Here is a 26,535-nt window from a genome sequence, read left to right on the forward strand (position 1 = left end):
AGATCATTCAAGAAAATAATCTGAATGAAGGTTAGGGTAAACCAGTAGGTACTGATATACCCAACCTCAATTTCTTCTTAGGTGGCCTCTTTTGGTTTTGCAGAACTTAGCTTTTGTTAAGGGAAGGGCTGAGGGGTTTCCAGTCCTTAAAGGCCGTGAAAATAGTCTTTGCAATCTGAAAGATAAACTGTTGTAGCCCTTAAGACAGACACAGTTAAATTTTCCAACACATCTGTGCACGTCATGCTTCTGACAAGAGTAATGTACGTAATTCTCTCACATGAAGCCTTGTTTTCAGAAGGTGTTCATACGCTTTATTCAAAGGGTGCTTACACACATTATTTGAATAATTACAAATCTCTTCAGGAGAAATATCGGTTTGTACTTTTAGTGATAGCTAAAGGATGACCTGAAGAGATGCATTAACGGTGGAAACGAGAGCATTCGTGTGTGTTGGCTTGATTTGGCAAGGACAAGGAGTCAAACAGTTGCTGTTGGCAATTGCAGTGAATGAGCACAAGTTTTTCATGCATGATACTAGATTTTGTAGCAAGTTTGATAGACCTTTGATGCAAGATTAGGAAGGCATGATGAGTTTTGCTTTACATGAAGAAAGTCAAAAAAGCAGGAGATAACAAGACGACAGTGGAATCTAAATAAAAAAGGATCTTATTTGAATTAATTCTCCCTAACAGTAGGTTGAAAATTATAACTATTGAGTTTCATGAAAAGTAAACTCAGTCACCTCCCAGTTATAGTTGAATGACTTGCCATGGTGTGGGTTAACCATGCCATGGATGCAGACACAAGAGATAACTCAGTTTCTTCGCTGCACAAAAGCCATTAACCTGTTTGCAGGTACAAGTTGGCCCTACAAACACCATTGCTGTGTTCACCTGGCACTGAGCCTGTGCTAGTAATTCCTGCTAGACCCAACTTGGCTTTTCATGGAGCAAGCACCAAGATGTGGATTTGGCCAACTCAAGCCACTACTGGCCAAAGCATGCCAAGTTCTCTGTAGCAGGAACCCAGCATATGCTAGAGACAGAAGATGCTGCAACATCATGAGACCTTTTATCCAACTACCCCAGCTTTTTACAGTGACAGGAAGAACTGCCATCTTGATCCTTCATTGTCAAACTGAAAAACAGGGAAGCAATTGCTCAATTAAGGAAAAAATAGAGATCAAAACACAGGCCACGTATTTCATGTTCCTTTTTCTAACTATAGCACAAGCTTTTAATTAATAAGACTTCTTATAAGCAAAATTAAAATAAATTTATAAAGTTTTCAAGGTTGATCTGCTACAATAAAAAGCCTTCCCTTTTGTCTCACATCTGATAAAAAAATTAGAGCATGTAAGTAAGAAGAGCAATGATTTCAATGTCACTTAAAAGAGAAAGGCCAACAGAAACAGAACTGTATACCACCAGTGCATAGCTATTCAATGCTCCTGTCAAAATACAGTTGTACTCTACATATACCAACAAAATCAGACATCCTGTACTAAATAATATGAACAAAACCTATATAAAGCAGTATTACAGGTATCAAATGTTCAAACAACTATTCTTCAAAAAATAGATAGTGCAAGTAATGGCTGTTTCAATAATGGTGAAATCTGACCTTGTTTTTCCAGCAGTTTGGTTTGCCATTGTATTAAATCCATTACATACCTAGTATTCTAGACATTAAGATCTATCATCTTCTATTTTTATTTTTTTATGCTTTTACAATACATAGAAGATATGTACGTTATTGCTAGGATACATATTTTGGTATTATGAAGTTATTGCCCTTAATTACAAAGAAAAGGGGAATGAAAGCTAAAAAAAAAAAAAGGGGGAAAAATGTTGCATTAGGGAGAGACATTAGTTAATTGGAAGTGAACAAATGGCAGACCAGATGCCTCATCTGCTTCTGGAGCAAAAGGGACTTACTTGTAGGTGACCTCAAGATACACAAGCTCTCCTAAATACCTCTTTCTATCAAGTACCTCTGGAGAATGCCAACACAAGCCCTCCCATGAAGCATTAATCCCCTGAAACTCACCACAGTTGCAAGGGAAGAGTAAATTTCAGCATAGCCACTAAAGGAGTTGGCTGTTGAATAGCTGGGTTGAGGATGGGGAGGATCTCAAAAAGCACAGGAAGAATAAAGTAATGCCTGCACAAATATCTCACTATTCTTGCATTTCTCCGAATAGTCAATAACCAGTCTACATCTTCTGACAATATTAGATTCCATCTCTCACAGCAGCAGCAAGTAGAGAATTGCTAACACTTGAGAGGTGGCACCTTCCAACAGCTTCCTATCCACTTTTTCCCCCATCAAGAGCCCTTAAGACTGGAGCCACCACCAATGAATGACAACTAATGCTTAGGGGGTGTGGATGGTGGGCGAGGGAAGGGAACAAACCAAAAACACTTTTGCTGCAAGCACTCCAGACAGAATTCTACCATGTACCACTACTCTACATACTACAGTTTGTTAAAGAAAGTCTAACACCAGATATAATTTTTGTTAATGGAGCTGGTCAATATAACTCAAACGGGTAAGCAGAAAAATATCCAGTAAGAACAAAACATATATGCTTTGATCTGTTAAACCTTCCAGTCTTTTCAACCAAGCATACCACACTTCTGTTAAAACACTTCAGACCAATAACAGAAGGGTTTAGTCTTCAGCATATGTATCCTGTATATTCAGCAGAAACTAATGCCAACAAAGGAAATGTAACACTTCTGGATTTAGAATCACATATACATGCATGACATTCTTTTTATTTAACTCTTTACTGGTAGCCACTCTCCTAAGTGAAAATTTAGCTTCAGTGAAGTGTTCCACTACAGCTAAAGACTATAATTATGGCAATCACTAAGTTTTTCCATTTTTTCCAAGTTTTTCTGTATTATAAAATGCTTAATGCTGCAATGACAGATTTCATCAGTTGTTGAAGAGCTTTTCTGTACTAAGGCTGTGATAATAAGGTCGAGTGTTCCTATGCAGTGTGGCTTTTGTGACTGCCCGTTAGTATGATTAGGGAGAATCATTGGACCTAATATAAGTCAGCTCCCTGCAACAAGAGCTACCACTGTGCTCTTTTCAATGAAAACGAAAGTTCTCAAACTTTTTAGATTGAGCTCCCTCTCATATCTGTAACAGTTTGGAGATGTCCTTGCCATGCCCCTCCCTCTACACAAATAAATGAATAATCACACCTTTACATACACCACATCCCCACAGAAGTGACAAGTAAAAGATTATTTCAATTAATCTCTGAAGAAGTCTGTAACAATCAATTTTGAAATCCTTATTATGAGGTGAGGAGAATCTGTTCACTGCTGAATGAGAGAAATGACAGCGTGTGAGAGAAACGGATCACTGTGGTAAAGCATTTATTTTTGATGCAAAACTCACTCACAGAGCATCGTTTTGCAGCCAGATTTCCCTGTTTTCCTTCTGCCGCCTCTTATCACCACTACCCCCCTAAATAACAGGAACAATGAGCTCCAGTAATTCACATCACTGACTATTATTCCACCTGGAAATCAGTGCAAATTAAGGCAAGATGGGTCAAGCATCCTTGGGAACACACAAGTTTATTACAAACATTTCTAAGATAATGATGAGCAAATGGCAAATTGGTACAATTTTTCTGTTTAGTAATGTTTCAAAACTCACCTCATTTTCATAATAACAGATTAATAATTTAGAAAGATTTTGGATAAACCACAGCTGTTCTGCCTCACTAGCTGGAGAGGTACTATAATGAACTGAAACTAATTATAAACATCCATAAGAAAAACAAAACACAAAACCCATACTAGGTAACAAATACAATAGTATTCTCCCTTCCTTCCTCCTTTGAGCTAACATTCTGGGGATATCTGGTATCTATTTGAGGTCTACTGAAAAATAAAAGTAGTTACAACTGTATTCAAATAAAGTTTACTTCAGATTTCTATTTTAAACAGTATTAAAACAAACAGACAAAAATGCAACTACAGTGTTCAACTATGTAAACAGAACTAAAACTGCTACATTTGGAACTGAAAATAGCACAAGGGAGCTGACCTTAGCAGGGATTTATTTTATCCCATATAAGCTTTCATGCTTTTCATGTGCCCAGTCGCATCACGTTACCTCTGTATCTGAAAAATAGCACATCAACAACTTCCATTCAATGCTGAAATGGCAATCTGTTTTAAAAAAACTAGACCATTACGTGGGCACCATGTTAAGAATGTTAATATTAATTCCATGCTATTAGCCATCTTCATGGCATGGATGATCTCAGTGATGAAAGAAGTAGCATCAGAAAAGAGGTCTTTGCAAGGGGAAGAGGAAGGCTCAAAATTTTTGTCTTGCTCTGTGTACATCATGCGTTCCCCACTACAGGCATACCTACAAACGCATGCATTTGTACTTTCACAAATAGACTTTCCAACTGCACATTCAGCTTGAGATGAAGGTTCTGGAGCTGGGTGGGAGTTTGGCTGTTAGCCAGGGCTAACACACCATGATCCAAAAAAACTAAAACATATGCCAAGTCTACTAAGCTGCCTCCAAGGAGTTTGAACTGATAGGCTTGATCTGAATGTAGTAGAACACTATTTGAATTGCAGTGTATTAGAAGTGTACGTATATAGTTTCTCTGATCTTCGAATGCATAGGCACTGAAGGTTTAAGGAAATGTGGAAAGCAGCTACAACATTTTTTTTTTTAATCAACTTCAACATATACAAGACACTGGAATTAAATATAGGAGAGGTCACATTTTGTTGATGAGATTGTAGTCTTCTGTGTTGAACACAAACCATAACCAGTCAGCAGAAATTATTTCTATGGACTGCATTAGTGTAACTCAATCCGTTCAAAGCTTTAGATCAGTTTACTTACAATGTATTATTATTTAAGCTCTCATTCCCCAACTTTAACCTCAAAAATGACAAATTACTAATGAATGTTAAAACCAATTATCTTTGTATTTTCTTTAGAAAGTCTTAATATATAAATCAGTGTAAGAGTTGAAGGAAGTATGGATTTTAAATTCATGTGGCTTTAACGACAATCTAGTTTGACTACTGCATAGCACAACCCTAAAACACTGGGCAAATTACAGCATATTCTGTAAGTCGAAGACCAATTACATCTCTTCAAGTGATAAAGATGCTGTCACACCTCAAGTAAGGATTTCCTACTAACCATCCTCATTTAAGAAATAGTGTATTATGTCCAATTCAAGACAGCTTGCCCTTCTGGACAGAGGAATAGATCCTTCTTTTGTCTGACAAAGTCATCCACTGGAATCAGCAGTTTCCTCCTTATGAAAAGTACTTAGTGTGATCAAGTCATATCCTTGACATCTCTAATAATACAGTGAGCATCAAGTCTCACTGTCAGGAAGATCTCTTATGACATTGTTTTAAACGGCTTCCAATATCTCAACACTTTCTGAAATATGGACAAAATGACTGATGAGCACAACAATCCATGATTGTTTCACCACTGCCACAGAAAGACAACTTTTTTCCAGTCATCTTTCTTTCAACTGATTTCAAGATAACTATGATTTACACCTAAATTACTTTACAATCAGTGACCATCAGAAAAAGGCCCACATTTCCTTTCTAAAGATGTTCAGATATGCTTTTTGGCAAGACTGTAGCCAAATCTTGGCTTCTATGCAAGCCAAGACAAGGCTTCACAATGAAAGTAAATAAACAGGTGAATAAGAACAGGTCAATGAAAAAAGTAAGAGCAGAGGTATTTAAGAACAGATTTCAACTTTGCAGCTGACAAAATATAAACTCTTAATATTTTATATAAGACTCTTACATGTCTTATCAGTCATGTACAGATAACAATTATAAGCTAGATAGTGTGCCATTGTAACATATCACCATAAACGCAGACAGCTGAGTTAAAAACCAAATAAGATCATAGTCCTAACCAGCTATACTGGAGAAAGCAGATCATAGAGCAACCGAACAGCTTTTGTTTTATGCTGGTTTTGGCAGGGATAGAATTAACTTTCTACATACTACCTAGTATGGGGCTATGCTTGGGATTTGTGCTGGAGACAGTGTTGATAACACAGGGATGTTTTAATTATTGCTGAGCAGTGCTTACGCAGAGTCAAGGCCTTTCCTGCTTCTCACCCCACCCCACCAGCGTGTAGGCTGGGGGTGCACAAGAATTTGGGAGGGAACACAGCCAGGACAGCTGACCCCAACTGGCCAAAGGGATATTCCATACCATATGATGTCATGCTCAGCATATAAAGCTGGGGGAAGAAGAAAGGGGGGGATATTTGGAGTTACGGCATTTGTCCTCCCAAGTAACCATTACGTGTGATGCAGCCCTGCTCCCCTGGAAATGGCTGAACCCCTGCCTGCCCATGGGCAGCAGTGAATGAATTCCTTGTTTTGCTTTGCGTGCGTGACTTTTGCTTTACCTACTAAACTGCCTTTATCTGAACCCATGAGTTTTCTCACTTTTACCCTTCTGATTCTCTCCCCCATCCCACCACGGTGGGGAGTGAGTGGCTGTGTGAGGCTTAGTTGCCAGCTGGGGTTAAACCACAACAGGTTTACATAGTCCTAAAGATAGTTCCTTAGCAACTTGCTTATCATTCCTAAACTCCTCCTTGTCCTAAGCACCTTAGCAGCTCTCAATAAAACCAGCAACAGAATTGTCACCAGTAATTTTCAAGTGCTGACAATTCTTGTAAACATACAGTCCCAAAGGAAACCAGCAATATCACTTACAAGCACATTAAATGGCTGAAAATGCCTCTTCCACTCAAGTAAAACATTTAGAAGCAATTATTTCTGTTCTTTCAATAAAGACTGTAAAATTGATAACACTTTCCAAGAGAAATCAAGAGCCCACTTCATGTATGAACTTTCTGATCAGGGTATTTTACAGAAATGAGTTACAATACCCTATAAATAGGGAGTTTTAGAAAAATTAAAAGGAAGACCTACTGCAGTACACTGTGCTGAAATCAGTGTTCCCTTTCTGTTAGGTATAGCATGATTACACTCAACTAGTGCACTCTCTCACAGCTTTGGTACCTTTCACCCTTCAATTCCCATCTGCTGCATTTCGGGCAAAAGCCAGCAGGACATTCTCACAGTGTACAAGCACATAGGTAAACTCCAGACTGAAAGGTCTACAATGCTTTATAGAACTACACCCTTTATTTGCTCGTCAGAACACCTCCTCTTTTTACTTTAGGCACTTCCTTATTCCTGTATCAGATGCTGATACATATGCTCCATGTGCTTTCATTCACAAAAAATATTTTTGGCACATTTACCCCAGCTGAATAAGTGTCTTGCCCTTTGAAAAGTACTCCATGAAAAGCAAAGTAATAGTTGAGAGCTCAGTCCTACCCAAGTCAGGATTGCATCAAATAAGGGATAACCAGCCTAGTCCGTAGGGGCATGCTTGTGTCAGCACATTAGACATTTATTGAATTACAGTAGTATCAGTGTTTATGAGTTTGTTACTTGTTGCCAAGACAGACTATAAGCTTTATATACAGGGTCAAAAAGTTACTTAATCCTATGGTTGATATTTCATACCACCAGTCACCATGTTAATCAGTAACCAGGCAATTTAACTACTCAATCCTAGTACTACACAGTGTAAGTGCAAGGTGCACATCTGAAGTTGAGTCGCTTCCCTGAACTATTTTAACAGCATCCAGATACAAAGACCTGGAATTTACTGATCAGAGTACTCATTAATCATTTAATGATTACAAGCAGGGAGCAAAGACAAGCAACCCACCAAAGTTTATTAACGTATAGTATAGGGAGGAAAAAACACTTTACATAAACAACTAAGTCATCCAATCCAAGAAACATTATAGAGCTTCAATTTCAGATAGATTTCAAATTAAGTATAAAGTCTGTGTTTAGTGATCTTGTAATTACAGAAAACTGCTCAAATGAATCCTACAAGAGTAAAACATACAATTTTGTATACTCTAATTAGTCATGGAGTACATTATTTTCAGACTGGATTTACTAAGACAGTGGTATAACTGCTTCTGGAGTGATTCCTTTACTAGTAAAACTATTTGGGGAACAATGAAAAGAAGTATATAAATAATCACACACCCACAGATAGCTATACTAGAAAAATAAACCTAAGTCTAAGATCCTGCATTCTGAGAACTTGAAAGCATTTAGGATGTGTACAGTTTCATTGTGAATCATATTCTTTTGGTAGTTTGTTTCTCTTATATGTAAGAGGATAAAAAACAGAACTGTAAGTCATAAGCAGTATAAGATAAAGTCACAAAATAAAAGGCAATTAATAAATAATAAAAAACAGCTAAAATAATTTTGAATTGGAAATAAAACAACAAAACCCAAGTATGATTATTGAAATGAAACTAGAAAGTGATGATGAATTTCCTCTAGAATGATCTTTACTATCAACAGAGCACTATAAATTTGTGTTATCTATTTGCTTACCTTGCAAAAATACTCTTGCCTTCAGCACCATCTGGTACACTAAAGCCACACCAATTCAAAGCTCATATGCCTTCAGTAATTAACTCTTTAAGTAACCTGATCTTCACCACTCACCTTTGTTATCTCGTTGTGAGAGATACCATCTTCAATAATTAAGTACAAAATTATTGCCATAAAATCTCACATGATCTTGAAAGATCTTTTCAAACCTGACATAACCTTACTGCATTTATAGTGCTTGAACAAAGAAAGAAACCCTACACTTTTCCAAACTTGGTTCCCCCCCGCCGCCAAGAAAATGCATTTTTCAGCTTACTATAGCCAGCACTGAGTTGTTAGTGCGGTTAAAAAAAAAAAAAACAAAACACATCATCAGCTGAGAGAAGTATTTAAGACCAGTTATTAAAGGATTGAGGTTAGTTTTGAGGTCACTTCCTCTGCCACAGAAGTTCTACAATTTCACAATTAATCTCCCATGAAACTGTTGCAACAGACACCTGGATTAAGGAAGATTGACAAATTCACAAAGAAAGAACATGTATAGTTTTCAGACTTTACTCTTGATTGTAACGTTATTTACAGTTGGTAAATACTGTCTATGAAATGCAAGGTAGCTAAACAAAATTTAATTTTTAAATTTCTGCATTGAGTTACCTGAAATTATTCATCAACAAGTAGATTTGTAGTTACAGTTAAATGGCAACACCCATAAAGTCAAAGTCTGCATGCATTGCAATTACACCCTGCTACACAATCTAAACTTTAATACAGAGATTTTAAAAGTTATTACAGCAAGTTAAGGATACACGATTTCGAAGAGAAATCTCATAGCAGGTTTCCATGTTGGCTATTGCCTTGATGGCAAAATTGCTCTTATGCAATGCAACTGTTCTTACCAAGCCTCTTTTTAGTCACAAAACAGTGTTTTGGTTGCAATTACAGCATATAGCTAATGACAGCATTGGTTGAGAATGCCTGTAAGTAACATGATAAATTACTGAACTCTTCTTAGCATTTAATAAAATTCTACAAACAGGAAAATGTATTACGGGGGGAGAGGAGAAAGTTTGATACTACTACAATTTTTTTCTCCGCAAAGTATGAGAACAGCTGTTTAAAACTTTGATAAATTACAGTGATATGTTCTAAGTGAAATAAGAAATTAAACTGTCTAGTTAAAGTTTCTTAGTATTTATCATATTATAATAAGGAATTGTCTTTTGGGAAAACAGTTTCCAAGTAACCTTAGCCAGAAAATGGAACAGAAGTACTAGTTCTAAATCTGGTGTCTCTTATTATAATCTTGGAAACAAAACCATAAAGGGAGGGTTTTCATCTCAGTTATCTTAGCACATCTAAGACTCCATCTACACAAGGACAAATGAGACCACCCACTGAACTTAAAGGCATACAGATCATAAAATACCCTGAGCACAGAAGTTTTTCATACTTAGATGTTGCTCATAAAAACCACGCTAGTAATTGATGCCACCAAAAAACCAAACCAAACGAAGGGGGTAAGCAGCCACACAAAATACAGCTTAATGTTAAAAATAGTCATTTTTAATATAGATAAAAATATTAATTCATGAAATACAAACTCATCTGAGAAAGTCACAGTGTTTTATTCAACTAAGATTACATTTTAAAATATAAACATGTGAAAAATAATATTTATTCAACTGATTTGTGAAGTATGGATATGAAACTATCTAACTGACTCTTACAGACAAAATCCAGTCCTTCCAAACTTTGAAGATAAGAATTATGGAAGTGGGAAATTCACGTTCCAAAGTTCATCACTGGATTTTTTTTATGTGTGTATATGGTTTGTTTATTTCACTATTTGTTTTTTATTTATTCAAACCATGAGGATTTCCTTAAGAAAGCTCATCAGTTGCAAAAGAGGGTTGGTCTTGCTTTGCCAACTTCATAACTGGGTATCCAAATTGAAAGTAGTGTCTTCTAAATTTGAAAATGTAGGCAAATTCCAGAATGTGTCTTCTTAGGAAGGCAACAAACAGAACTATTTTTCTATTGTTGAAATAGATAAATTTTTTGAAAGACTTGGAAAAGATGAACTACCAATGTGATTTGGCAGAGGCTTTTTCGACATTTATCACAGCACTGACACTGATCATAAGTTTTTATCTCAAATGAACTGAGGCAGGAACTACAAGTAGCATGCCAGAAAAAACATCGTATGATCCAACACTATCAATAAAAACAATTTTTAATTTTTTTATTTTTTAAAGAACAGCTTTATTCTAATCATCTCTGTATGTGGATAAATGAGGCACAAATTAGCACTTTGAGATATTTCAAGGTTCTGGGCAGCCTTAAGCCTACAAATAACCTTGGAATTTTCATAGGAAAGTTGAGGCAGTAGTATAACAAGCCTGTTATATATAATCATCCTTATCATCTTCTCTCCTTTCATGTTAAAAATGGTTTAGAGATGACATACGTATTTACAAAAGCACAGTTTTTCAAATGACATGAAGAATATTAGGATATTTCCAACGCCATTAAAGACTTTCTTTTCAGGTCCCCTAACTCCCTATACATCTAAAACGGTTGTTTCTAAGTGAGAATTTGGAAATTTATACAATGGTGTTGCCTTTTCTCCCCCCGCTTCTGTTTTAATTGCATGTTATTTCCTATATTTACAAGACAGAATACTACTAGAAGAACTCTGAAATGCATTGCAGTTTTTTACCTGCTGATTTAAAGGGAACTGCTTTTGTAACTGAGCCATATGTAAAGACCTCTATGCAACACTCATGACAGAGATGATCACAGAAGCTGCTGCCAAAGGTCTTGGTTCAGCTCTCAGAAAAGCTGAAGAATTTTATAGCTGACTCCTAGTTAGACTTTGACTCCACTGTGAAAATGTCAGATAGAAAAATTGTATTACTTCATGTAGAACTATATTTTTGCTGGGATTGATCTTTTCATCACTCAAAAATCAAGCCAAGCTAGATGTGAATCAGGGCACTAATTCTGAGTAATCTTCTCTTAATCTGAAATTAATCAATACTAGTGTTATAGCGTTGTTATATACCCAAACTCCATTAAGTTACACTATTCAGAGCGCCTATCAAGGAAAGACTGGTATCTTTGAAAGCCATTATACTGTGTGAAGGTGGTACTACATAAGTGTCTCTGACAATATCTGATCACCATCTCTTCACTGTACAGAACCATAATTTTGCACGTTATATATTCCAGCTCAAAAGAACAAACAATATAGACGGAGTCTGTCTCCATCACTATTTCTGCATCAGAATATGGGAAAATTTAAATAAAACCTCACTTTCTTTCAAACTTTTGCTTTACAACAAAGATCACACAGAGTATGACCCAGTTGTTATGTAGTTCAAGGGACAGAAAGAGGACAAGGGAAGGACTGCTGTGCTTCCTGTTTATTTTTCCAGCTCCTACCATTTATCTTTTTCCAAAAAGATGCAAGAGAATAAATAAATGTTTTTTAAAAAGCCCCAATACCACCACCTGAAATTTAAAAGTCATCTCTAAATAAATGCTTGCAAATAATTTTTAAAATACCTGCTTATACTATAGAAAATTTTCTATATTATCACTGTAGAGTGAGTGGATATGAAGATGTTATTAGAAATTTCACAGATATGAACTTGTTTTCCCAGTTCCAAAAGAGAACAGGTTGAAAACCACTAGTCTAATAGTGCTTCCAGTGCCTTAAACAATATTTAAAAAGGAAAATGAAAGTAGCTTTTTGCAGAATTAAACTCTCTTTCCAAATGTAAGTCTATACAAAGTTTTGTCTACTCCTGCAACCAGAGAGGGTTACATGAGTTCAACAAATATTTAGGATAATTCTGGTCACGTTTTCAGTAAAGTTATGGGGAAAAAAAAAAAAAAATCTGTTCTAGAGACAGTGTAATCAAATACTTTATTTTCTCTGCACGTGACAGGCAAAGAGTGGGGCACATGGAGGCTGCTAGATACGCTTTGAGCTGTGTGACATGAATGAACAATAATTGAGCCTGGCATTGTTTGCCAGCTAGAGAAGTAACACGAACAATTTCAGTGCTTGGGTCTTTATTTAACTTTAAATCACATTAGTGTGCAATGTAGTAATACTGGTTTTATTCAAGTTCTAAAATATTAGGTCAATTGGGATTAAAACCCACAAGTAGTTAAACAACAAAGATTTCCTTTGTTAAAATGAAGCCAATACTACTGTGCGGTCACTGGCCCTTCATTTCCTCACTAAGTAATTCTCCAGTGTTATCGGAAACTCATGGAAGTTGTTTGCAGCTGTACCCATTTCCTATTTCACTTCACAGTCTCCAAGTCAGGCGCACACACACACAAAGATAAATGCTTTAAAGGTTACAGTGTAAAATGACAAAATCATGTGAGGAAGATGATTTGCCCGTGACCTATTAGCATTTTATAACTTCACAAAGCTCTAACGATTACTAGAGACTAACAAACAGACAGTGAGAGCCACAGACTCAGTGTTACCAAAATTTAAATTCCCCTGTTTGATAGAACAAACTTTTTATATTAAAATAGCATTCTATTTTGGGATTGCATATATAAAAATGTCTTCAAATCAGCACTTAACTTGAAGGTTGATGTTAACTTTGTAATGCGTGTTTTGAGTTGTCTTATAATTTATGAAACAAAAACTAACACAATCCTAAATTGCTACAGGATCAATTTAGTGTTAAGTACCTTCAAAAACTTGAGATAGTAAAAAAGAGCATAGAAGAAAACAAGAGCAGAAGTTATGTCAAATAATATTAAATCCTAGCCAAACACTTATCTTCAGATTTAGTCACTCAAATGAAGAAATTCCACTGTGAAGACTGCCATATCATCTGACTGTCTTGCATGTGTGCATTAAGATGCAGAGACTCAGGCCTCACTGGGAGCACAGGATTTACAGTATGTTCTGAAATGGGTAATTAGTCAATGCTTCTGCTAGAATTCCCTGTGTAAGAAAGGCCTTATCTAAATGGCCTAACTCCTACACCACAGGATTACTAATTTCCTCAAAGGAACATCCGTGGCATTCTCATAATACCCAAGTGCTTCATAAATATGAATGAATACATCTTCACCACACTTCCAAGCAATTAGGTCATGCAATTATTCCTATTTTATACCTGCAAAACTGAAGTATGGGGAAATTATCACTCAAAATTGATTTTGTCATTCTCCTGTCCAGGTTATAAACCCAAGTCTAGTTTTTGGAGGCGTGCATCATTTCCATATCAAGTTGCATTAAAGGGATAGAAACCTATAGTTTTGCGCTCAGCATTTCTGCAAATCTGACTCAAAATTGGTACATCTGGAGAAAGCGTTATTTGTTACCCAAACCTGATTCTTTCCCAAAGCCAAATCTAGTCGGTACAATAAATGTAACAGAAGTCCTGGGGGAGTGGAAATAAGCATACCAATTTGGCAAAAAGATCAGAAATTATTTCTGGCCTGAATATATGGGGCAAGGTAATCCAAAAAGAGTACAAAGGATCTTCCCTCACCCTGTATAGATACCTGATTAGAATTTCAGTTTCTTGCTCAGTAATACCAAGGAGAACTAGAACTCCTTTCACTATGCAAATGTAGGTTTTGCCACTCTAATGCATATACTGCCACTTACAAAGAAGTAGTATAAACTTCTTTCACACACCTTAACAATCTTTAAGACAGTAATTATACAAAGCCTGTATAATTAAGTAGCAGCCTTATTTTAAAATCATGGCATGGCAAAACTATTCCATCCATACAGAAACAGATACAGAGCCTAGGGGAATTCAGTGAGCTCCTTTTGTTTAGAGAGTTCAGTCTAATGGCTCTAGTTCTGCAGCAATTAAGGTTGCTCAACTCTTAAATTTTCATTTTTTACATATATATGACTTGAGCCATTACTGTTGGTCAGTTAAAGCTGAATATGTTTCTTGTAATGTCACATGAAGTTTGCAATCCCACAATTTAAAGAATGAAAACAGAAGAAAACTACAAAACACAGGAAGCAAAAACAGAAAAAGATTTTTGTTCTAGCCCACTACAATGTCACTCTGGGGAACTTTAAATATGCATTTTAAACTGAGGAGCTACTTTGCATACTACCCTTACAATTCTTACTGGGTGTAACAAAAAGCTTGTATTTAATGCATGTCCTGCTCTCCTGTATCAGACAGAAAGAAATTAAATTGTTGACTGAAAGCTCTTTGTAAAAAGAATAAAATAACTCTCTTGAATTGGCACTAACAGATCCATTTCTAAATGGTTAATCCAGTTCAGATTAGAAATTATATAATCATAATTCATAAAAAGCTCATAAATGTACACTTATATACAATGGTGTATCAGCCATTATTAGCAGATGCCATACTAAGTACGTGTTCCACTTTCTCTAAGAATTACTGCAATCCTGCTATCAACTGTCATGCTTCCATTCCTCCTCAAAAGCAATAAAGCAAATTAAGATCTTAGAATATGAAAGAATCAAAGATAGAAAAAAATGTAGGTATGTCCACTCCATATGATTGTGTAAAAAGGCTCTGGGGAGACCTTACTGCAGCCGTCCAGTACTTAATGGGGGCTTGTAAGAAAGATGGGGACAGACTTTTTAGCAGGGCCTGCTGCGATAGGACAAGGGGTAATGGCTTTGAACTAAAAGAGGGCAGATTGAGACTAGATATAAAGGAAGAAATGTTTTAGAATAAAGGTGGTGAAACACTGGAACAGGATGTGGTAGATGTCCCATCCCTGGAAACGCTCAAGGTCAGATTGGACAGGGCTCTGAGCAACCTCATCGAGTTGATGTCCCTGCTCATTGCAGGGCGGGTGGACTAGACAGCCTTTAAAGGTCCCTTCCAACCCAAAGTATTCTATGATTCTATGAATATTCAATTGTATTTTGTAAATGCAACCATGGAGTTTACATCAGTAAGATGTAAAACTTTTCAGTCCTACAACTAGATTGGAGTTGAGTCACTGACTTTTAGCTGAAATTGCTCCTTACTCTTTCCCCATAGCATCTGTTTTTGCCCGTCCCATTGCTTTCTCGGACAAAACGTACCCAAATGCATACAATGAAATATGAAAACTAGCAACTCAGAATATTTTGATAATTAAGTGTCAAGGTCTTTGACCTTGTAATAAGGTAATTATGAAATGTAAAAAGAAAAACCGCTGAACAACTCACAAGCAAATAAACCACACTCACAATAAACAGTGAAAAATGACTAAACTACTTTCTACTATACATACCAGAAAAAAACATTGTACATTTTGAGCTCAAAGCACAAACCCCAGAACTTGTTTACTCTTATATAATCCTTTGCTTTCTGTGAGTGTTGCTAAAAGCGCAAATCTTTTCTGATCCTCAGTGCAATAGCTCTAGGGTTGTGAGATTAACCATACAGTCCCAGGACATATGTTCTGAACAGCCATCAAATTCTGCCAACTCTAACTCCTTCCATCTAAACATACTAAAATGCCTTAGAACTCTATCATTTTTGTCAATTACTTTTATATTTGATTACAAGCTATTTTGCAAGAAGTTAAGCAGATACAAAGCAGTTACCATAATTTACATATTTGTCTACAGTTGTGTTCAGGTTGAGTGTGAAAGTTCTAAAATTAGTCTTTGCTCTAATTTTTTCCTGCAAATAATATTACAACAACTATTTTTATTCCACCTGACCAGCTCACATGTACAGCAGCTTTTTTTTATTACATGGAAACTCCAAAACTGAAGAAAATGGTATTTCATTTGCTTTAATGAAAAGCCAGATATACCTGAAAAGATTACATAATGTCCTGTGACGTACTGTTACATATCCTGCTCCAAAAAGTTAAACAGCATTTCTGCATGTACAGAAAAACTTAGCGATGTTTCTTCAACTAAGATATTTTATAATTACTTAAAATAAGAAAGATGTTGTTTAAGTGCCAATGAAGATTTACTGAAGGGAATACTCAGAAACTTATCCCTGTAAGAAGCACACAGATACTACTTTAGCTAGTAGCATTTTTGAGGAACAGATCAGTCAGTCAATAGTTCTTGTTGTGAAGAGAAATCTCTTATTTCTGTGAAAGATAAACTATATCCTACATAGGTCCATGTCAGTCAGTTTCACCATCTAAAAATTCAGGATTATTGCACAAAGACACAGACATCTTAGTGGGGAGCCTATAAAATTCTAGAAATTAATTAGCTGCTTACAGAGAACAGAAAGCAGTGTTTTACTTGACATAGGTTACATATAGGTTATTGCTATTTTTAATCTGTATTACTATTATGTGTGGGAATTCTAGCCATGGACCACAATACCATAGTGTTAAATTCTATAGAGACAGAAAAAGATGGATCCTTGACCTGGAGAGAAGATAACAACACAGGTCAGCTGAAACGTATTTTTAGCACTCACCACATATTTTAAGAATCCCAGCAGTAGCCCTTCCTTGACTTGGACTGAATGCCATTACAGTCCTCAATTTGCCTTTGGGGCTGCACAGTGGCCTGAAGTAACGTCACACAGGCTTAACTCTCTTACGCTGTCACTTTCAATGGTATAATGGGATACAGTTAAAGACTTAATTCATATTACAGCCCTATCTCCCCTTTGGCTGGAACGGAAACCTGGGGCCCTGTGAAGGTTTCTCTTCCTTTGACAAACACCTTATGGTGCGATAGCCTCACAAGGTCCGACAAGGGTTACATACCTGCATAAGCAAACAAGACAGGGTTTAATCTCACCAATTCTAGTCAAACATACCCTTCAGCTAAGACCTATTTTAATTAATTGAGATAAAAGACTGTATTATAAATACAACATCAACTAGTGTCTTTTAAAGTTATTTTTCAACTCATTAACATCCCAATCCTAGCACTTTCACCCCAAATAAGATCTATTCAGGTTAAATGTATTTGATTTCTAATAGACAGAAGAGAGACTTGGGCAGTTACGATCCTGATAAATCAAAACTCATCTTGTCACTACATTAGTGCCTACTGCAGATTGACAGTTTCAAACTGCACACATACAGGAAAAACAAGACAACCCATTAGATTCCATGAAATCCAGTGTCCTATGTAATAGGAAGACAATATACATGAGCTAGCTATTTAATATTCATTGAACTTATATGAGCGCACTCTGAGAACACAATAGAAACCAGCCAAAGAGGTTTCCCTTCTCTGCCCTTCTGCCCACCTCTTCTCTTCCCCTCCTCTCTCTGTTTATTATGTCTATCTAGCATTACAATTTTAACAATAATAGACATCAATGAGTTTACCTATCCCTGTGATTTTAACTAGATTTAAAAAAAATCTCCTGCAGAAAGTAAATTAGAGGGAGATTCTTTTCTTCTCAATGCTTGTACTGTGAAACATAACTATTTAATTTTTTTTTTTTTTTCTTTTTACACAGAGCAGGGAAGGACTCAGGACCACACTGCTTGCTTCTACAATATGCATGCCACAAAAAAGGCAGGTGAGAAACTCTCTTGACAGAAAATCTTTCTTAGCTTTCTGTTAAGTGTTCCTTATCACTTCACCATGCAGTGTGTTGAGCTCCCTTTCTAACATAAATGAGATCGGCAGTAAGCTACTGATGTGGAAAACTGTGACTTGTCTTCAGATAGAGTTTGTAATCTCCTGCTGCCCTAATTTTTCTATCCATTAAATAGGAGTAAAGATGTTTCTTCATCTCAAAACTTAGGTAAGGGAGGCATGCAAGTATCTTCTTAAAAACAAAGTTTGGAAAATGCTGCATAATGTTACAAAAGGCAGAGAGGAGTAGGAAAGGATTGGAAGAAAGAGGAAGAGAAAATGACCTCCAGAAAAAATAAGTGAACAGCAACCAAAAACAGTTGGCCAATTATACAGTAAAGAGTAAAGGAATGTAGTTAAGAATGTAAATTAAGTTTACATTCGCTTGCTATTTGAACACTGCAGTCACTCAGTTCTTTCCACCCAAATCACAGGCAATTTTACTACCATTTTTATCAATATCACTGATTGAGACAACAAGAAATATCAAAGTAGCAGGCAAACAGTACTTTTCAAAAACAGAAAGGGCAAGAAGTAGACAGAAAAGTGCAAAATCTTTCCTTTTGCATCATGTGTAAGCAGAGAATGACAGAAATAAAGCCCACACCCAGAATTTCTGCATTCACTTCAGAATACTATGAGGTTGAATTTTTCTTGGTTTACTTCTTAGGCTGCCTTTGTTCTAAAACCAACGTTTCTGTAAATATAGTATTTAGATACAGGCTTTAACTATGTTAAAGAACTTCTGTTGCTATAGCTATTTCATACGTCCCTCTTGGCAATGTCTTCACAAGCAGATGCAGCACATGCTGACAAAGAAGTTATTGTCAGAAATAATCCAAACAACATACCTGTGTTCGCACTCAGAGCTTTGCTGACACAGCAATTACATCTGATACAGCACACAAGTCTTTCATACCCTGAGCTGAGACAAGTATGAAACAGAATGAAGGCCATAGTGTCAACCCAGCCTTTTTCACACAATTTTTACTCCTTTAAATCCCCTGAGATTCCCTCCACGAATGAGAAAGAGCTAAATGAATAAGGCTTCTATTGCTCCCTTCTACTTACTAGGTTTGTTACAGATTAAAGTCACACTTTACACCTATACTGCACCTCGAGTCTAAATCTCTGGATTCTGAGAAGAAATTTCTGAGTGAACCAGAAGCATCTCCTGTAATCTGTAGTCTAAAATAGTACCTAAGTGCAACATATAAAAAGCTAAGATGCACCTAACAGCAAAATATTACTTTATTAAAACCAAACCCTTCTTTACCCTTAGGAAAGTGTATGTACTATTTTCTCTATATTCATTCAGAAGCAAGGGATGGTAGGCAACCTTTATACCGTTTTCAAAATTGCTCTGTAACTTCAGTTAAAAATTGATTATTTTATTTGTTTCCTGTCTCTCTGCCCTACACACATTTCAGTATTTGTAATTCATGGTTACTAAAAGGTCATTTGTTTCTTGTATTTGTACTTTCCTGCTCACATCTCAGTATGTGTTTTTCTGAAGCTTTCCAAAGAACCACCCAACACAAGATCCTTTCTTTTCATTACGTAACAACCACACCTGCAAACTATCTTCCAGATTTTGCACCTCTTACAACAGCAACAGTTACTTACAAAGATAGTCCTTTCTGACTGTAGGATGAGTGAGTTTGCAGTTAATAAATGGCTTGCATTGCTTAGACTGACACTATCAAAAAAAAAAAAAAAGCCTGACAAAAGACTTATGCGTGAGAATTGGAAGACAGACTACTAGAAACAGTTTGGATGAAACTAAGCTAAAATGTGTATTCCAAGAGTATATTTACAGCACTAGAAAAGCAAATGGGCATTGACCAGTCTACAGTGAAGCTACTCTGAAGTAAACCTTCCCAAAAACAATAGGTGATGTGGATGTCAAGTACTTTGAACCAACCGCTTCACTCTCAGATCCTCTTCTACTTGTTTGGTTAACTTACTAATATTGACACAGCCCAAGATACCAGGTTAACTATTGTGAAAGCATGGTTACAATGTTAAACTAAAGATCTCAATTTTGCCTGGTTTATGTATTTATGCAAATACCTTGATTCATTCATATACAAAATAAAACACTGTATTGTACTTACCAGTTTTGGGGTTTATTGAAAAGAATCCCTGTGGATTTCCACTTGTAATCTTGTAAGTTAATTTTTCACTTGAGCTGGAATCTGGATCAAATGCCTCAATCTGAATGACTGATACATCTTTAGGTGAGTTTTCCATGACCTCTGGGTAATAAACTGGTTCTGTGGTCTGAGGAGCATTATCATTAACATCCCCAACTTCTATGTAGATTTCAATGAAAGATGATAAAGGCACAACACCTTGGTCTGTTGCATAAACAGTTAACCAGTAATGTGAAGTAGTCTCACGATCCAAGCGATCTGCAGTCTCAATAATACCTGTTTAACAGGAAGAAAGATAAATAGAATATGCTCAATAAATATGCAGAAGTGTGTAAAAATAGAGTTAGCAACAAGCTTAAGTAAATGAAGAAATAAAAATAAATACAAGTATTGACATTGATTCTACAAGCTGTGTTAATATACAGGCAAACCTATTGATGTTAACCTGAAGCGACAAAAAATAAAATTACAACAGTTTCCAGCAATTATGCAAAAAACAATATATTACTTCATTTCCTTTCCAACAGCCTTTGAGACTTATCAGATCAATTAGCACTATTCATAAAAGCTATTTTGCCTAAAAGATTAACTATCATGAGTAATTCACAGCCTTTTGGGACTTGAATGACCCTCTTTACTCATCACTGAGTATAGTGAATTTTATATCCTGTTAAACTATCTGATTTAGATGCCAAACTCTTGAACTATTTACCATTATTCATATTAATGAGCAGATACTTAAACGTGAAACATTATTATCTATATGCTGAAATGAATTATTTAACGAATTTTCTTGATGTGCTTATTTGGGCTCTCACAGAAATTTCACAGAAAAGAAAACAAAAGTTACACCTGAAGCCAACCTTTGTAATGTTAGGACCAACTCGTGGCTGCCATTACTCTAGTAATGGAAAACAGCGCTTAGCTCAATTTTACACACTTAAAATGAATTCCTGTTTAAGCAACAGCTCCACAATTCACAAATTTAATAAAAATCTACCTGCCGAGTCTACAGGAGCTTGTCTGACTCAGAACAAAATAAAAAAATGAGGGACTCCAGTTTTTGTCCACTGTGAAGGAAATGCAGATCTGTTTTTATAAGCAACTTACTCTACAGGTACAGTCATAATATGCACTGTCACAGTATGCACAGCTTCAGAAGGGTACCTGACGCGGTGCAACCTATTTGATGGGGTGTGAACATCAAACAGATTCACGGAGCCATGGCACAGTAAGACTTTGCACTTTTGTTTTCCTGATCCAGTCGCTCTTACAGGTTGTCTAATTTGAGATATTTTCTAAACAGAATTACAATGAAGCTGATAGATGCCAGAGTAAGGGACATAGCAAGACCTTGCAAGCATTTCTGTGGAAATCTTGAAGGGCTTTGTCATGGCTCTTATTTGTTATACTGAGACACACCAAGCCTAACCGGGATTGGAGCCAAGATGCGTCAAACTATCAGAATGACAGCCAGTTTTGGACTCTGAACACAGCCACATAACGTGACTATGTGTGATGTGGCTCTCGTCCTGAGCTCATTTACTCCACACAACATATGTATCATCAGTCAAACAGGACCTCAATAAACTATGTCGCTGTGCTTTTACAGGAGTTCTACAGGAAAGGAATTAACTCCAACTACTGTTTCTTTAACACACTGCAGGCAGTTTTTTCTGACAGTATTATATCAGCTAGGCAAAATGAGATAAATACAAAGGAATTACTCATTTATTCACTACTTTATTTGCCTTGTGGGAAGCTGAATAAAGGTTTGATGATGATAATTTTAAATCTTAAGATGTCAGTAAGATCGCTTCAGAAGGGCTGGATGGGAGAGCATCTAATGCTTAGACCTGCAAGAAACCCATTCAGCCACCCTGTGTTGCATTTCAGCAACACAGCGTTTCAGGTCTACCAGCAGATGTCAGTGTGGAAATTGGTTTTATATACTGTCAAATGGGTAAAAAGGAGGGGCACTGCAACTGGACAACACACATGCATTACATACACTCTATAAACGTTTTCTTGAAAGCAAACTAGAGGCTTTATAATTTCCTCCTTTTTTTTTTTCCCTCCAGAGGAACATCATCAAAAACTAAGCCAAGTTGTTAATTTTAAGGATATTGGCATTCTACATTTCCAGTCTCTTCACCTCAGTATTTAGGTTTTGTTTGATGACAGTTTTATTATTAAAAAAAATTTTTTAAATTCCTATATAGTCACTGGATTTATGCTGTGGTTACGTGCATAGTTTCCAATTGTTAATGAATATAAATTTGCTCTTAAAAATGGACACACAGCCTTGAGCACCCAGTTACCTGGATTCCATTTTTGTAACTCATGTTTGCACCTTTTGCACCTCTCTACTTCAACCAGGAAACTTGCTTGGGAGTCAATAAGTTCGTTAATTATGGTGGCCTCACTTCTAAACCTAAATGCTGGATGTGGCATGCAAGCACTTCATCTTACGTTTGGGTAGACTCCATGTATGACTTGGAAAATTCTGTAAAACCTTCATGTCCTGCTAAACACAGGACCAGGCTGTATCAATTCCCTTTTAGCAAGGCTTCCAGCAATGCTGCTCTGTTGCTTGCGATCCTTACAGAACACAGTGGGCATGCTTATGTGCTGAATTGAGCAACTATTAAAATTTTACACCCATCCTGCTTTCTTAACAGTAGCTACATCAGAAGTGTCAGATTAATTTTAAAACAGCCTTGCCTGACTTTACAAGAAACTTAAGAGAGACTCTTGTGTTAATGGAGTTCTCCTCCTGCAATCTGCTCACCTGGCACTTCAAATTCTACCACCTTAGTTATCAAAGCCTACCTCAAGGAAAAAGAAGACTGAACCTATTTTGCTTTTGTGGACCCGCAGTTCTCAAGTGTCCAGTCTCTAAAGTCACATACTTCACAAGGAAAAGGGGGAAAAAAGTACCACACCAAAAAACCCAACAACTGTATTTCAGAAAGAAATATGTAAGAAGATTATAGGGATAGTAGAGATAGTGGCTAACAGTACAATACAGCAAAGATGGGCAACTTTATTTTTTGGTTCATTTTTCATTTCAAATTAGATCTGCATATATGACATTATTTCTGTATATTTTACACAGACTTTTGCAGAAATTTTAAGTGAAAGGCTTGTAATCAGTCTGATCATCTGACCACCATCTAAACACAGATGTTTACCCGACAGGATAGCTCCGGTTTTCAGCACATCTCCAATTTTCTACAGAGTCATCCACACTCTAACTGCACATTAGTCAAAGCAAAATGAAACATCATTCACTAAAATTTTTCTTCCATTTTTCTCATGTTTCTCACCAAACAGATCCTGAATTGTTAGGTGAATGTTTTTTTCTGTATGTGCTCTTTAGAATTCCAAACTGAAATAGAAAGCATCTAGAAAAATGACTTTATGATCAGTTAGATATGTAAAAATTCCTACATAACTGTTTAACAATAATCAACAGATTAAATCCTGAATAAACACTTCCTAGAGGCATAAAGGGTACTTAAAAAAAGCTGTCATGTACCTCACAGTTCAAAACAGATGGAATAGACGGGTATGTATGCAAGCTAGAAAACTTACTAAGAGATGGACATCACACAAAGTGGATTACTTTGACAATATTAAAGACTCAAAATAACACTCCTCCAGTATAAAAGCCATACAAAAGGGGACAGGAAGATAGGGAGCAAAATTTCCCTTCACCTCTCACACATTGAGGGTGGTGGAGGAGAGGCCACCACACCTAGTTCTCCTTCACCACTCAAAGCTGCAGGCATGGTGAGGGAAGGGATGACTGGTCTGTTGGCATGACTCAGCCTTCTTCCTGCTGTTTCTGCCCAGCAATAAAACAGAACAGATACTGATCCTGCCTGCGGGTGGGGGGAAGCTCTCACTACCAAAACCTGAATTTCTTCTGGTTCTGCATCAGCACTTGTGTCACAAAACACAACGAACACAAAACGCACACAATTACACCGAGTACTTGGGGTTTTTTTCCCCCAAAATGCATGTAAACTTCAGTAGTCTACTACACCTTCCAAAACACACAAGCCCAAAGAAGAATAATTTAGCTAAGAGGACTTTTTTTTTTTTTTTTTTAAACAAAGATAACAAATAGTTCTCCTACCAAATCACAGGCCTAGAACTAGTCCTTAAAGTATCACTGGTTGGTGTGCCAACTTTCTGCTTTTGCAAACGTTCACTATAGTGGCCTATTTTACATATTATGGAAGCATAATACTGTATGCTGTCTGAAAGCCAGCACTCACAGAGTTCATAAATTCACTGGCTTCTAGTTCCAGTGGTTCTCAAGACACCGGAGAGAAAAATTATGGGAACTCATATATTACAGAGAAGTAATAAAGCAATCAAAGTAAGAGTTAATTTGTTTTAATCTCGCAATCGGCTAGATCCATTAAGCACCAGTAAGATAGATGTTGATCAGTATCATCTGTTTCAACAGCACATTTTAGCTCCTAGGAAGTATATGCATTTTTTTCTTCCAGTGGTGCAAAGCACATTTAGGGAATACAGCTTAAATGCTTCTATTGTATCTTCAACACTGTAAAAGCTCCATCTCTGCTCTAACTCTTCTCCCATTTCTAAAAAAATCATTAATCAGTGAATTTCCCATCCATTCTCTATGCTGAGGCAATTTGATAATTAACTTTTACAAACCATTTGCTTTTTATGTAGCAAGGCAAGTAGAGAAATTTTCCACAGAGCACCACTAAAGAATCTTTAGCATGTACAGTAACCCCAAAGACTTGTAAATATTATTGTTCATAAAATACGGTGAAGTGAGGATTCCAAAAACATTTTTCACTTGTCTGGATATGCAATCTCGAAGCCTTTCAGGTGGTCAGGAAAAAAGTTTTTCATATTCAGTCACTAACCACCAGAGGGGAGTACAAAAGAGTTCTGATGAAATGTTTCTCAGTCATCTACAAGAGGACAACAGAGCTGATTTTACAATATTCTTCTGTCTAAAATTTTAGACTAGGTATCGTTCCCACTTGATGCAATAGGACTGTTCTATCAATCTAATTAAAAGAAGGCAGAAGTCATAAGTGAATACTGTAGAATAGAATTTGGACAGAATTCTACATGGAGGAACAGGCTGGTTCATGAATACAGACACTGAGGAAAAAAATCAGAACTTTAACCCCACTCTCAACAAGAACCAACATTACTTCCAATTTAAATCCCACAACCCAGTTCACTACAACCAGAGTCACTCTTGAAACAAAAATAAATACAGAAATCCACCCCAAATCTGACAGTCTTACATATGCCAATTCTATCTAATTAACAAATGCTCAAACTATAATACTACCAATTCCCAGGGATGATCCTCCTTAAGTGTGCTTATCCATGAGAACTCTCATTAACAATATTAATGATTCTGTAATGGAAATCAAAACCTGCAATCATTTCTCAGCAAAGCATGAAAATGCAGTTTAGCAGAATTTGCCCTGGGAGTGACGTTTTAAACAAACTAAGAGAAATCCCTGGCCTGGAACATGATGCTTGAAATCTGATTACAAACTTAATTAATCCAAATTCTAATAAGCTGGGCAAATCAAAAAGCTTCTTCAGCTGCTTTAAAAGCCATCTCTGGGGGTAAAAAAAAGGGAGTATTTTAAGAATTGCATCAACAAAGGTTTTGATCAAATATGACCTTCAATGAACAACCAATCCAAATCAAAGTTTTAAAAGTGAGTGGATTAAGCCTGATATAAACACAGAAGCATGCTATCCCTCAATGGCACTAGCTTGCCAACACAGACTTCAACTTTGTCTTGAATTCTGAACAAATGGTAAGTCACTGCAGTCTAAACTATGACTAAGGTCTGCACAATCCTTTGAATTAAAAATAAACATGGGGGAAACGCTTACCACAGTTTACTACTTCAGTCTCTGCTACCTCTAGATAGGCAGCATATATTTTCCAGAAAGTTATTAACATTTATGAAATCAGCTTTTTATGTGGACAAAGGTGCAAAGAACTCCAACTCCCAAAAGTTTACAGTTTTTCTGGTCAAATTTCTGCTTTGCCGTTTTTTTGGAACTTTGCTTAGTTGTTGTTAAAACAAAGAATCACATTATCCTCACTGATTAGTGGTTTGGTTGTTTTGTTTAAGTAAAATCTTACTAAATATAATACTATCATACTTTGGCTTCTGTTGTTACGCAATTCAGGACAGTTTTCAGGTTGTTACCAAAATCTTCACTTGCACAACCAGAATAGTCCAGAAAAACCAAAACATTTCACAAAGTTGGTACTTTCCACTTTAATTAACTTTTGATT

General features: G+C 36.4%; 1 protein-coding gene across 1 annotated transcript in view; it reads right to left on the reverse strand.

Moving 5' to 3' along the window:
- The window catches only part of FAT1 (FAT atypical cadherin 1), a gene marked incomplete at its 5' end in the record, with an annotated part of 102,434 nt that overhangs the window by 52,939 nt on the left and 22,960 nt on the right, over window positions 1-26,535 (reverse strand). The window contains one exon of the mRNA XM_081999421.1: window positions 20,169-20,483. Within this exon, the coding sequence (XP_081855547.1) occupies window positions 20,169-20,483 (315 nt within the window). The remainder of the gene's footprint in view (window positions 1-20,168; window positions 20,484-26,535) is intronic.

Source organism: Phaethon aethereus (genome assembly GCF_964289735.1).
Source record: "Phaethon aethereus genome assembly, chromosome: 4".
NCBI lineage: Eukaryota > Metazoa > Chordata > Aves > Phaethontiformes > Phaethontidae > Phaethon > Phaethon aethereus.